Raw genomic sequence first — 14,313 nt, forward strand, 5'->3', positions numbered from 1 at the left:
GTAAAAGTGAAATATTTATCTTGGAAATGTGCTCAAGCAAGAGTAAGATGTATCCAAAAAATCTAATACTCAAGTAAAGTACAGATCCTCAGAATCTGTACTTAGTACAGTACTCAAGTACATTTACTCCGTTACTGTCCACCGCTGAATATGTGCCCACTCACCTCTGCAGCTAAGTAATGTGTGATGGAAACACTGACTCTAATGGTATAGATTAGACCCAATTATTGAAATCCCAAACACTGAATAGACTTGGACCATATGCCACATTTAATGCCAGTCTCAGGACTGCCACCTGCTAGTATTCACTATTCTATCTTGGCCCTTCTCCAGGGCGGCACCATTGAGTTCCGACGTTAACGAACCCTATAAATAACCGTAACCCTAACCCTAACCGCACGCGGAAGCCACTAGTCGGAGTAGTGAGATGTCGGAATGGAAGGTGGTTACCGCCCAATTCCAATCCGCTCCCTTACTGACTCACTGACTTAGTGACGTTCATGTTAAGTCTGCGAGGGCTTGAGGGCTGTCCCATTTGAAATGGATGCAGAGCCCTTTATGCAATCTTTCCATTGGAAAGCAGCATCGATGCAGACTTTGGCTAAGGGAATTACCCACAGTTCATTGCGTTATGACTGGGGAATCCTCCAAACGTCAATCGTTTAAGTATGCAAATTAGTATCGCATTGAGGTTAGAATGTCAACAGCTTTCTCACTGTCCTGAAAGGGAGACGCAATGGAAGTCAAGATATATTTAGTAATTAAAATAAGGGACACAAGATAATAAATGAGAAAAGTAAATACAGAATATGGAAATACAATTTGAAATGAATAATATTACAACCCCTAATCTAAGCTCAAATTAAAACAAACAGTTTAACTTAAATATAATAATAATAATCAACAATCACAGCCTTTGAAGCAATGAAAAAAGGACAGTAAGAGTTTTAAACGTGATGTAAAGTGTCATGAATGAAGGACTCATCCAAAGTGCTGTCCCATTCATTTGGAACCAGCTGACGTCACTTAAAGGGATTTTTCACTTTCAAAAAAACTTTGGGTCATTTTATCGTCTACTCAGGCTTTTGTGAGCCCCCAGACCGTTTTTAAGTTGCGTGATTCAGATATTTGATATTCATTTTATCAGACACGCCCCCTTCCTATAGACCACCGAAGTCCTGACGTCACTCGTTCATCCCCAGGTTCGTAAAGTAATTTCGCTATGGAGAATAACATTGGGTCATCATAGAATCGTCTCATATAAGAATTGTGGTCCAAAAATAAACAAACTGTCACGGCATAATTGTCAGGGAGGAGGTTCTGTATCGTTTATGATAGTCAGTCACTTATATTTGATACAGTCTGTTTCTGGCGAAAATGTAACTAATTCGGCGGAAGTAACATTATCGTTTTCTCACCGTCAGTTGATGCTTCATATCCATAAGAGTCAAACCGCCGGGGTCACTTGTTTATGTTTGGAACACAGTTCTTATTTGACGCGATATTAAAGACGTCTATGGGATTCAGAATGGGGGTGGAAAACCGCGAACCAGGTAGACAAACCAAGGATGTGTAAATTACGTCAGACTTCGATGGTCTATACAAACCCATTATAACTTCAAACTCCATTTTTAACATATTAGATTCATCAAAAACGCCCGTCCTTGGTTCTGGTGACTCACCCTGCCCTCCTAATATGTGAGGGGCCGTGTCTTTTCGATAACATTTTTCATTTATTTTTTTTGGGGAAAATGAAATAAATACAATAACATTTTTAAATTAAATAAATGGGCGGCCCCCTTGCGTATTAGGAGGGCAGGGTGAGTCACCAGAACCAAGGACGGGCGTTTTTGATGAATATAATATGTTAAAAATGGAGTTTGAAGTTATAATGGGTTTGTATAGGAAGGGGGCGTGTCTGATAAAATGAATATCAATATCTAAATACTGAATCAAGCAACTTAAAAACGGTCTGGGGGGCTCAAAAAATCCTGAGTAGACGATAAAATGACTTTTGAATGAATGAATTTGAAAGATTTTTTTAAAGTGAAACATCCCTTTAAAGGGGAATGTTGGACTTTGGTTTTCTTACCTTTTCTATGATGTTTTGATATCTTAGGATGAATGATACAATAGAAACATTTCATAACTCCATCCCAGGTCCGCCACAGCTTAACACGCGCGCCAATAGGCCTTGTGTTAGATCGCGTATTTTAATAGCTTTTTTTTCTTTTCTTTTTGTTGAGATTTGACGTCTAGCGATAGTGACAGAACACTATCGCTAGACGAGATTGAAATCTTGTCTAGCGTTAAGCTGTGTCGTTTTATTTAAGCTGTGGCGGACCCGGGATGGAGTTATGAAATGTTTCTACTGTACCATTCATCCTAAGATATCATAACGTCATAGAAAAGGTAAGAAAACCGTGGTCCAAAATGTCCCTTTAAGTCAGTGAGGAGAGGGCTTGAGGGCTTAGGGCTGACATTGGAGGCTGCAGGTGTAATGCAAGTAATCAGCAATGTTGCCAGATTTTGCAAGAGAAACAAGCAGACATGGGTCTATGAAAACCAGGCCAAAAGCAGCGACTAGGCTTTACCACTTCACCTCTTTCAGATATTTGAAAATAGCAGATCTACAAGCTCACAATGTGCCGCAATGTGTTGTAAGTTTGTAAATATGCTATTTCCAAAAAATATAGAAAGAAAGGTGAAATGTTTTGAATATTTTTGAAACATTTTAACAACACAAATCTTGTATGGGGGGTCCCTGGCACACAATATTTTCAGATGAGGTTCTGTGGACAAATACATGGGGTCCTTGACATGACAAAAACAACATTAGGAAGCAAGCCCAAATAAGCAACTACTTTAGAAATATGCCCTAAAAACCGCAACCACCAATATTAACAAGTGACTTTACAGAAAAAAACAAGCTCAAAGTCGCTTATAATAAGCAGACATGGCAACACTGGTAAACAGGAAACCGCTTGATATGGGCCTCCCCAAATGTTGGGTATGTCATTATAGGCAAAAACAAAAAAACTTGGAGCTGGGACTCGATTAAAAAAAAAATCGAATTAATTAGAGACTTTGTGATTAATTAATCAAAATTAATTGCATGTTTAATAGAATATCAATATTTGACCTGAGAAGCAATTTATTAACAGATTTTGGTATACGAGTGAATCAATGAGTGAATATAAGTTTAAGCAACAAAATATCTATACATTTTTTTATCAAGGTGGTACAGACTTTAGCATTGAGGTGATATGCAAATTCTTTATTGCACAATCTGCAAAACCGTATTTTTATCCACGCTTCCATCAGAGAGTTCCTATCCACTGGGCCAAACAAAGCAGTCTGATCGGCTGATCACAATGCATCATGTCATGATGCATTGTGAGCTTGTAGATCAGCTTTTAAAATGTGTAGCACATAGGCATAGACACTAAGGCACATTAGGAGTGTCTATGGTAATATTATTGACCACTTTTTTATATGCCTGTAGCAAAAATAAAATATTGATGAAAATATCCCTCACAGGCTGACATGGTGATGACCCCTGTATGTGTGTGTTTTGTGAAGACCACATACTCAATCCATGTGTGTGTTTCACAATAGCATGCACCGGGGCTGGGGGGGGGGGTCCTAAATAGCCTGCACTGGGGCCTGTCGCAACTACACCACTGCTATACTATATAAAGCAATGAATGTGTGAAATCTCTGCCTATCAGCATATCTTTACTTCCTGTATCTCGAGAAGCGTCTGACCGATCAACTTCAAACTGCCTGGTGGAAAGCATTTGTAAATCCACACATTCCCATGTATGGATCCCTGAAGTCATCAATATGAAGTCATAGTGCTGGAATCATACACTGAGTCAGTACTATGACGTCATATTGATGATATCATCAATATGACGTCATAGTACTGACATCACAAACTGGCTTAAAGGGCAAGACCAGGTTTGGGTTGTGTAGTTACCTCGCCATGATGTAACTCCAAAGGTGGACAAGAAATAAAAAATCACACCCAGTGTGAAGTGGGCGGTGTGGTCACAGTGGTCATCACAGTGATGGAAGTTCACTTAAAGAAAAGTAATATTTCTGAAGTCAATCACAGTCCTAGCCAATCACAGTCCTGAATAGAGTCAGCCGATAAAGTCTGCCAATCATATTACAGCTAGTGGTCATCACAGTGATGGAAGCTCACTTAAAGAAAAGTATAGATTTGCATTGAATGTGTAGGGGTTAGGGGTGTACAATGGTGGCCAATCACGGTGCAGGGTTAGGGGGGTACAATGGAAGCTCACTTAAAGAAAAGTATAGATTGCATTGAATGCGTAGGAGTTAGGGGTGTACAATGGTGGCCAATCACGGTGCAGGGTTAGGGGGGTACAATGGTGGCCAATCACAGTGCAGCGAATGTCGATATCCAAACCTCACATATAGGGGCGGTTATAATTGCTCCATTGATTAGAAATTGATCATTCAAAATATGCTCCTCATTGACTTACATTGTACGGTAAAACAGCTCTCAAAGTCACTCTTTTAGCACGTAAACGAATGCAAACAAAGTTGATTCAGACAATATAGAACATCATCAAACCCAGTACTGTTTGTTTTTTTGAAAAAAATGTTAACTTCCTGTTGATTTTGCTATTTTTATTAGAAAGAAAACCCGGACTGGATCGACGGATCCGGATCCGGATCCGGATCTTGAAATAGTAAAATCAGCAGGAGGTTGACATTTTTATTAAAAAAATAAACAGTACTGGGTTTGGTGATGTTCTATACTGTCTGAATCAGCTTATTTTGTGTTCGTTTACGGGCTAAAAGAGTGACTTTGAGAGCTGTTTCAGTGTACAATGTAAGGCAATGAGGAGCATATTTTGAATTATCTATTTCTAATTAATGGAGCAATCATTTTTCATTTCTTGTCCACCTTTGGAGTTACATCATGGCAAGGTAACTACACAACCCAAACCTCTACCAAAGTGGTCTTGCCCTTTAAGTACTATGATAATGTACAGTTCTAAATAGTCTGTACTATTAGTACAATAGCTATTGGATAACCAGAGGGGAATTTGTTCCCAACATGAATCGTTCCCAAAAGGCATCGTTCCCAATGAGCATCAGCCTTGTACTACTAGGCCTACTTTAAGTTTGTCTGAATTATGATTGAAAAAAACGTCATGTTTTCTCTTTTATTTTCAGTGTGTAGAAATGGCGTCCGCCAGCAGTCTCCATTCTGAAGAGCAGTTCCTGTGTTCTATCTGTCTGGATGTGTTCACTGATCCAGTCACCACTCCATGTGGACACAACTACTGCAACACCTGTATCACACAGCACTGGGACACCACTGGTGTGTGTAAGTGTGGACACTTACACACACCAGTGCTGTCCTTCAATAGGAGACCAGAATTCTCTGTTAATAAAGTCTCAGAGATGGCTGATCAGTTCAGGAAGTCAAAGCAGCTGAAAGAAACGTCCAACAGAAAGCGCATTCTATTGAATTCTATCTATTTGAAAGAGGAATATGAAGTAAAGAAGGCCAAACTGGAAATGACAGAGGCTGGAGTTCAGAAGATGATCAGAGAGAGAAAACTGAAGATTCAGGAGGTCAAACACACAGTAAACAAGAAATATGCAGACAGAGCGATAGCACACAGTGTGCAGGTCTTCACTGCTCTGGCGAGCTGTATTGAGAGAAGCCAGGCTAAGGTCATCGATGTGATTGAAGAGAAGCAGAAAACAAAAGAGGAACAGGCTGAAGGTTTCATTAAAGTGCTGCAACAGGAAATCACTCAGTTAGAGAAGAGAAGCTCTGAGCTGAAGCAGCTCTCACTCACTGAAGACCACATCCAACTCCTCCAGAACTTCACATCCATCAAGACCCCTCCACCCACCAAGGACTGGACAAAGGTCAATGTCCGTAAGTCTTCATATGTGGGGACTGTGAGGACAACTGTCGCTCAACTGGAGAAGACACTCAGTAAAGAGATAAATTATCAGCTGCGTTATCTTGAGCTGAGGAGGATCCAGCAATGTGCAGTTGATGTAACTCTGGACCCTAATACAGCAGATCCCTACCTCATCTTGTCTGAGGACGGAAAAGAAGTGACATGTGGAGACATAAAAAAGGATCTTCCAGACAACACAGCGAGATTCTCTATATGTCCCGGTGTCTTAGGAAAACAGAACTTCTCCTCAGGAAGGTTTTACTATGAGGTTCAGGTTACAGGGAAAACTAACTGGGATTTAGGAGTGGCGAGAGAGTCCATCAACAGGAAGGGACCAATCATAGCGAACCCCAAAAATGGTTACTGGACTATATGGTTGAGGAATGGAAATGAGTACAAGGCTCTGGTACAAGGCTGTGCTGTCCGCCTCCATGTAAGAGAGAAGATCCAGAAAGTGGGAGTGTTTGTGGATTATAAGGAGGGTCTGGTCTCCTTTCATGATGTGGAGACCAGAGTTCATCTCTTCTCTTTCACTGGCTGCATCTTCACTGAGAAACTCTATCCATACTTCAGTCCCAGTGTTAATGTGGATGGTAAAAACTCTGCTCCTCTGATCATCTCTCCTGTCAATCACACCAATTAGACAAATCCTCAGCTTTACCTGAAAAAGGTTTTAATCTAAGACAACAACTGTATATATTAAATGTTTGGTTTTAGTCAATTGTCACTTCAAATTAAGTCATTTAAGCGTTGGAGATTGATGTATATAGATCTATTATATTGAAATACAATAACTTAATTTTACATCTGAAGTAAAGTCAAATACTAATTATGGTAAATGGAGTTCTCCATTGAAGCAAGTATTTAGCTTAAAATATATCTGAGACTGTTGACTGTTGAAATGTCTACATTTCTACCGTGGTACAATAACAACAATATTTTATTTTCAGTGTCTTCTACTTAAATGTAATTACTATTATTAACAGTTAATTGAACACAAGAATAACAATGATTTTCATGGTAAATATTCACTCTTTTATGTAGCTGATTATAAATTATAGAAGGAAAAAGTGATTCTTCAAATTAAATCAGCAGTTGTAATTAACGTTCAAATGCCTGTGTGTGCACTCCTTGAATTTGACTCACTATTAAGTGCGAAAATAATACTAATAAAACTTTAAAGAATGACACGACTCATGTGATATTTTCTTATAAAGGAGTGTCAAAGTAAATACTCAAGTATTCAAAAGTACAAATTAAGATGCACATTTCATTCTCAATATCACTGTATTGCTGTATTGAAATTCAGAACGTAAAGTAAATAAGTAAATGAATCAGAAATTTAAATAGCAGATCTACAACCTCACCCAGCTATTTTCACTCAGCTATTTTCACTATATTTGAAATGGGGCTTAAGCGGTTAATTCATAACAATGTTTGTACTGTATATTTAGGTCAAATGTTGTGAATGAAAGTCATGTGGTTACAACAGCCAAATATATATTGTTCTGCTTAAGTACTGTACTCACATAAATGTACTTAGTTACTGTCCACCACTGGTAATGGGTGGTAACACTATATTAACCATTTAAAGGACCATTTCATTACAACTTATCTTCATATAATTGGTCCTATTCACCTCATTATTGGCCCTTCTCCAGGGTGGCGCCATTACCCTTTTCTGCTGCTTCATTCAATATCTGTTCACTTCTTCCCCAGTAGTCTGCAGGTGTAATGCGGTTTATCAGTGTGTTGCCAGATTTTGCAAGATAAACGAGCTGCCAGGTCTATGAAAACAACCCCAAAAGAAGCAACTAGGCTAAGTTTTACCACTTTAATCGGATATTTGAAAATAACAGATCTACAAGCTCACAATAAACCACACCGCGACACGTTGTGGGCTTGTAGATCTGCTATTTTAAAAAAATATTGAGAAAATATTAAAGAAAATGAATATTTTCGAAACATTTTAACAACACAAATATTGTATGGGCGTCGACATGGCAATACATATTTTCAGATTGGGGTCCACGGACAAAAACACATTCATCTGGGGGTCCTTGACATGAAAAAATGTGGGGACCACTGGTTTAAAAAACATTAGGAAGCAAGCCCAAATAAGCAACTACACTTTAAAAAAACAAGCCCAAAGTTGCTTAATAATAAGCAGAGATGGCAACATTGGTAAACAGGAAACCCCTTGATATGGGGCTCCCCACCCCCCCTACCTGGTGGGCGTGGCCAGGAATACAGTGAATAAGATGGCAGGTGTAGCAGTAAAATATTCAATCAATCAATCAATGGGGGGAGGGGTCCTGCTTGTGAGATCCTGTTGTTTCATCTGTGCACCGAGTGCAAAACTCTTGTGAGGTTAAAAAGTAGCGTGTGTGTACCTTTTGGTAAGAATAAAATCTATACATGATCCATTTCCAATGGATGAACGGCAAACAGGTGCATAAATGTAACCTAATGACAACATGTATATTTTGGATTGAAAACTATTTCACTCACCAGTCACTGACCCTTTTCACTGTGACACCGTCGATGAAGATAGGTGCGTGCACACTCTCCTCGGCCTCCTGTAGACCACGACCAGCTCCTTGGTCTGGTTGACACAGAGCAGCTGTTGGGTTGTTCTCCTGACACCAGAGTGTCAGTGATCTGTTGGGTTGTTCTCCTGACACCAGAGTGTCAGTGATCTGTTGGGTTGTTCTCCTGACACCAGAGTGTCAGTGATCTGAACTGAAATAACTCATCATTGTTGACAATCCGGCCCGACGCGGTCGTGTCATCGGTGTCACATGATGGTGTGGTGAGATCCTAAATGCAGGACAGCCAGGCAGAATAGTGTTCAATCAAAACCCACGATTGGGTGTTTTAATACAGGTTAACATAAGACATCACAGACAAACTAACAAGACGCAACACAAACAAACAATGACCCGACAAGAACTGACTGGGGAACAAGACTATATACACATGAGGACTGATTACTAATTGGATACATCTGGGGAAGACATGACCATAGAACCGAGAAAACTAGAATGTGAACACAAAGACATAGACATACATGACCTAGACAAGACAGGCAAAGTCTGTGACTGTGAGAGTCGGCATACTTGATGATGGAGCTGTGCGTGGCTATGCAGTCAGGTGTGTATACAGGGACTAAAGGAGAGGGCTCAACACGCATACCTGAGGGTCTCCTCTGCTGAGAGTCCAGGAATGGGGGGGGGGCGGGGGGGTGGGCACATTACAGCGCATCACATCACAACACGTGAGCTTGTAGATCTGCTATTTTGGAAAGATTTTAAGAACCTTTGTAGAAAATAAAATTGTGAAGTGGGACACTGCATAATGAGTCCTTTTTAAAAAAATATATTTTGCTGACTTTTACTTGTGGTATTTGCATATCTCTAAATTAATTATATCTATCTGTGTGCGTGTGCGTGTGTCTCTATGATTACACATGATTCGTCACTGTCAGGGCAGAAACCTCTTATCTCCATATTTTAACATTTGTTGCTTTTTTCATAAATGAATGCCCTATGCGATCATACTACAGCATCACACAAAAGCATCATAAGGAGCAGATCCACAAGTCGATCTGCTTTGCTATTTTGAAATTTGAATCCTGAAAAGTAACACATTTGGACATGAGGTTTCCACCTGACAGAGACGATATGCATGCAGTGTGCATTCCTCATTGTGTCTGGTGACACATACACACTAATGTCCTTTATGTATCTACAGTAGTATGCATATTGTTCTGTTTCATCCAAGTGGACATGGTTTTGGGATTAGGTTTAGGCATAGTTTCTGTGAGGTTAAAGGTTAGGTTTAGACATAGTTTCTGTGAGGTTAAAGGTTAGGTTTAGACATAGTTTCTGTGAGGTTAAAGGTTAGGGTTTAGGCATAGTTTCTGTGAGGTTAAAGGTTAGGTTTAGACATAGTTTCTGTGAGGATAAAGGTTAGGGTTTAGACATAGTTTATGTGAGGTTAAAGGTTAGGTTTAGACATAGTTTCTGTGAGGTTAAAGGTTAGGTTTAGACATAGTTTCTGTGAGGTTAAAGGTTAAGCTTTAGACATAGTTCCTGTGAGGTTTAAGGTTAGGGTTCAGGCATAGTTTCTGTGAGGTTAAAGGTTAGGGTTTAGCGCCACCTGGGCGACGCACTAAAGAAAGATGGACTATTTTCACTACTTTTGTGTGACACTTTTTTATGATGAAGCAGGGCAGTAATTCATGAAAGAAACATAATGTAAATGAAATGGAGATATATGAGGTCAGCAGCAATATGATACCTGACTACAGACACATCGTGAATTACCCAGGGGGCAAACCCCCCCTTTTTTTTGGAAACCTGCATTTGCCCTGCCATCAAAGGTTGGCCACCAGAAATAATATCTATGACCCTCTAGGATCACAACCTATATGGACAACCCGGTCAATTTTTTGCTGGAAATCCAATATGGCCGCCTCAATATTGGCCCCTATCAGAAAATAGCTTTGGCGATAACTTTTGAACCAGATGGGCTAGAAATGCAAACTTGGTGTCTATTTCATGGTTTCAGAGCATGAGAAACTCAATGGAATACTTATCTTTATGATTAGGTGTGTCTGGACCTTTACTTTGCATATTTCCAAGATGGACGCCACCCAAAAATGAGTTTTACTATGACTTTTACAGTGACAGCTAACTGTTATGGCAAAAAGTCTGCTTTTTAAGCAATATGAACACATTTGGTCAGTTTGAGCTTTCATTTCTATGTTGTCAATATGGCTGCAGTCATAAATAATGTATGGTATTACATTTTTGCTCAGATTCTATCTATAGTTGTGGGGATGATTGCAAAGGAAAATCTGAGAAAAAGCCCACAATTTATCTTATGTATCATTTTAATAAACTAACTACAATATAAACAGACACATGCACACTCCAAGACTTGCCAAAAACTTCAACTTTAGGGCTATACAAATTAACATAGTGGTATGCATTCAAGTAACATAACAAAATATAGACTACTTAGTGACAAACAGAGTAAAAGCGGAGTTGAGGTTGCCTACAAAAGGTTCATTTTGACCTCTATGGTGCTGTCTTGCCTGCTTCTAGAGCCAATGATACTATGGTACAATGCTATTCACTGTCACTGTTGTCACGTGTTGGAATTTCCAACCAACTGCAGTCCTCTGGGCAACCTTCCTGGATATGTCAGATATTCTCCAAAGGCTTATCTACTACGATCGGGAAGGTGACTGGACAGGACATCTCTGTGAATCAGCAAGAATGATACCCTACCTCACTGCAGCAGGCCACTACAAGTACGGGCAGCAATCTTTACCTCTGTTTTTGGCTGAGATGAAGAAACTATCAGAAACAGCCTCAGAGGTACATGAAGCACTGATGGCAGGTGTATTTGTTGGCAGACGAGCAGATGGCAGCCACAACAGTGTTGCTCTTGACATGCTACTGGAGCAGACCTATAATGCTGATGCCAAGGAAGCAAGCGGTCTGGATGGCATTACACTCAGCCCTGCTGCCCGGACAAAATGGGTCTACACAAAACCACTCACTGCAGCTGTCTCTGCAGAGCTCAAGTCTATGCTCCACCTCCACTCCTCCAACCCACACCATGAGTCTGGTCAGAGTCGTGTAACCCGGGATGCAGAGATGGTAGTCAAGGTCATGGCAGCAGTGGAGACTAACCCATTTACAGTGAGATCATCATCCATGATCAACATATCTACAGGACAGTGTGCTGATTCCACAGTCAAGGACGACTTGATGAGTGTGAAAGAACTGGGTCTGAAGGCACTGTGTGAATCACTGTCCAGTGATCAGAAGAAGACAAGCATAATGAAGCTTAACACTTTCCACACTCAAAACACAAAATCAAAAAAATCGAAGGGGAAAACCTCAGCACCTGGCAAGAGCAATGAAATTACTGCCCTCCTGCGCATGAGCCAAATCATAGCCAGTGGTGGAGAACTCAACCTTGTTGACTTTATAGGCAACCAGGAGTGCAGTGACTTCCCCCCTTCCCTCTTTCAGGAAGATGGCAGGATGAGAACAGGTACCAAGGCAAGCCTTGTGAAGGTCCTGAAAGAGGAGACCAAAGTTGCATGCATCCCTGACCTGCCTACAGAGGACAGACAAACAGCAGTATTGGTCCCATGTATGCCATACGCCATTGGTCGTTCCTGAAGGGTGAAGCATTTGGAACAATCGCTGAACGATACCAACGTCTGCTGTTGAATGATGTGCCTGCTGGCACAGAGATCATTCACTTCTGTTGTGACCGGTACAGTGGACCTAGTCTTAAGACAGCTGAGCAAGAACACAGATATGCTCGACCAAAACCTTCCAAAGAATATGAAGTCAGTATGCATTGCACAGCTCCAGATCCTCGGGAGTTTTTTGCTGTGTCAGCTAACAAGGCAAACCTATTGAGTTTCCTCTGTGACGAATGGTGTGAAAATGAGAAACTTAAGTCGGCCCTTGGTCCAACACATCTTTACCTGGGTGGGGGGTTTAAAGAAGAGACAATGAGTGTGGTGATCAAGGAGGGGTCTATTGAAGATGTCCCTGCACTAGAATCCACACAACAGGAGGCTGATACAAGAATAATACTCCACACCCTGTACAGTGTCCAGAATGACAAAGTTGACAGAGTTGTCATCCATGCCAATGACACAGACATCATCATCATGTGCCTTTACTATGAAGCAACCCATCTCAGATGCCTTCCAGAGCTGTGGGTGAGAACAGAGCAAAATTCATACCTTCCTATCCATCAAATGGTATCAGCACTGGGGCTCGCACAGTGTCGTGCCGTGCCCTTTATCCATAGTTTAAGTGGCAGAGATACCACCAGCTATCCCTTCTTCACTGGGAAGAAGGCATGGTTCAAGGCCAGCATGTGTCTGGATCTCCCTGCACTTGAGGAGTTTGGTGAAAACTCTTCTGATTCCTTCTCAGATGACGTCATCAATCAGGCACGAGACCTCACAATTGCTGTATATACATCCAAAGCGGACCACCCAGAGGATTTTGACCTGAGTAAGCTTAGAGTGTACAAGTTCCTCAATAATAGATCAACCCTCTTAAAGCTGCTGCCCCCGACAGAGAATGCCTTTGACCTGCACCTGAGAAGAGCTGCTCTAGCAGCCATAATAGATAAATGTGCACACATCGCCAAGCCGAATATTCCCTCTTTCGCAGAGTATGGATGGTCTCTCAGTGCTAGCAATGCAGTCCCCCTTGCATCTACATGCAGCTGTATCAAAGGCGGCCAGAAAAACTGTTCCTGTGCAAAGAAGGCAATTCCATGCTACTTAGGATGCCGTTGCAAGGGACTGGAGACACGATGCAGCAGGATCAGTGCAACAGTGACAGTGAATAGCATTGTGTACCATAGTATCATTGGCTTTAGAAGCAGGCAAGACAGCACCATAGAGGTCAAAATGAACCTTTTGTAGGCAACCTCAACTCCGCTTTTACTCTGTTTGTCACCGAGTAGTCTATATTTTGTTATGTTACTTGAATGCATACCACTATGTTAATTTGTATAGCCCTAAAGTTGAAGTTTTTGGCAAGTCTTGGAGTGTGCATGTGTCTGTTTATATTGTAGTTAGTTTATTAAAATGATACATAAGATACATTGTGGGCTTTTTCTCAGATTTTTCTCTGCAATCATCCTCACAACTATAGATAGAATCTGAGCAAAAATGTAATACCATACATTATTTATGACTGCAGCCATATTGACAACATAGAAATGAAAGCTCAAACTGACCAAATGTGTTCATATTGCTTAAAAAGCAGACTTTTTGCCATAACAGTTAGCTGTCACTGTAAAAGTCATAGTAAAACTCATTTTTGGGTGGCGTCCATCTTGGAAATATGCAAAGTAAAGGTCCAGACACACCTAATCATAAAGATAAGTATTCCATTGAGTTTCTCATGCTCTGAAACCATGAAATAGACACCAAGTTTGCATTTCTAGCCCATCTGGTTCAAAAGTTATCGCCAAAGCTATTTTCTGATAGGGGCCAATATTGAGGCGGCCATATTGGATTTCCAGCAAAAAATTGACCGGGTTGTCCATATAGGTTGTGATCCTACTGGGTCATAGATATTATTTCTGGTGGCCAACCTTTGATGGCAGGGCAAATGCAGCACACCCCCCTTTGCCCCCTGGGTAAATATTCTAAATCAGTCAGGTTAGGATTAGGGGTTGGGCCGTTGGGGTAATGCCGAATATAATAGTTGCACACCAGTTCCCCGCCCTGACAAATAGCTGATCTGCAAGCTCACAACACGACGCAGCGTTACCCACTGTGAGCTGTTACATT

General features: G+C 40.8%; 1 protein-coding gene across 1 annotated transcript; it reads left to right on the plus strand.

Moving 5' to 3' along the window:
• Nucleotides 1-5,445: 5,445 nt before the first annotated feature.
• On the plus strand, nucleotides 5,446-6,603 carry LOC311054808 (E3 ubiquitin-protein ligase TRIM39-like; the record flags this gene model as incomplete). Its single annotated transcript, XM_084070811.1, has 1 exon — nucleotides 5,446-6,603. One exon carries the CDS (start codon nucleotides 5,446-5,448, stop codon nucleotides 6,601-6,603), a length of 1,158 nt encoding a protein of 385 aa, XP_083926937.1.
• Between the last annotated feature and the right edge of the window lie 7,710 nt (nucleotides 6,604-14,313).

This window comes from Gymnoscopelus microlampas, assembly GCF_963454915.1.
Source record: "Gymnoscopelus microlampas genome assembly, chromosome: 11".
In the NCBI taxonomy this organism is placed as follows: domain Eukaryota; kingdom Metazoa; phylum Chordata; class Actinopteri; order Myctophiformes; family Myctophidae; genus Gymnoscopelus; species Gymnoscopelus microlampas.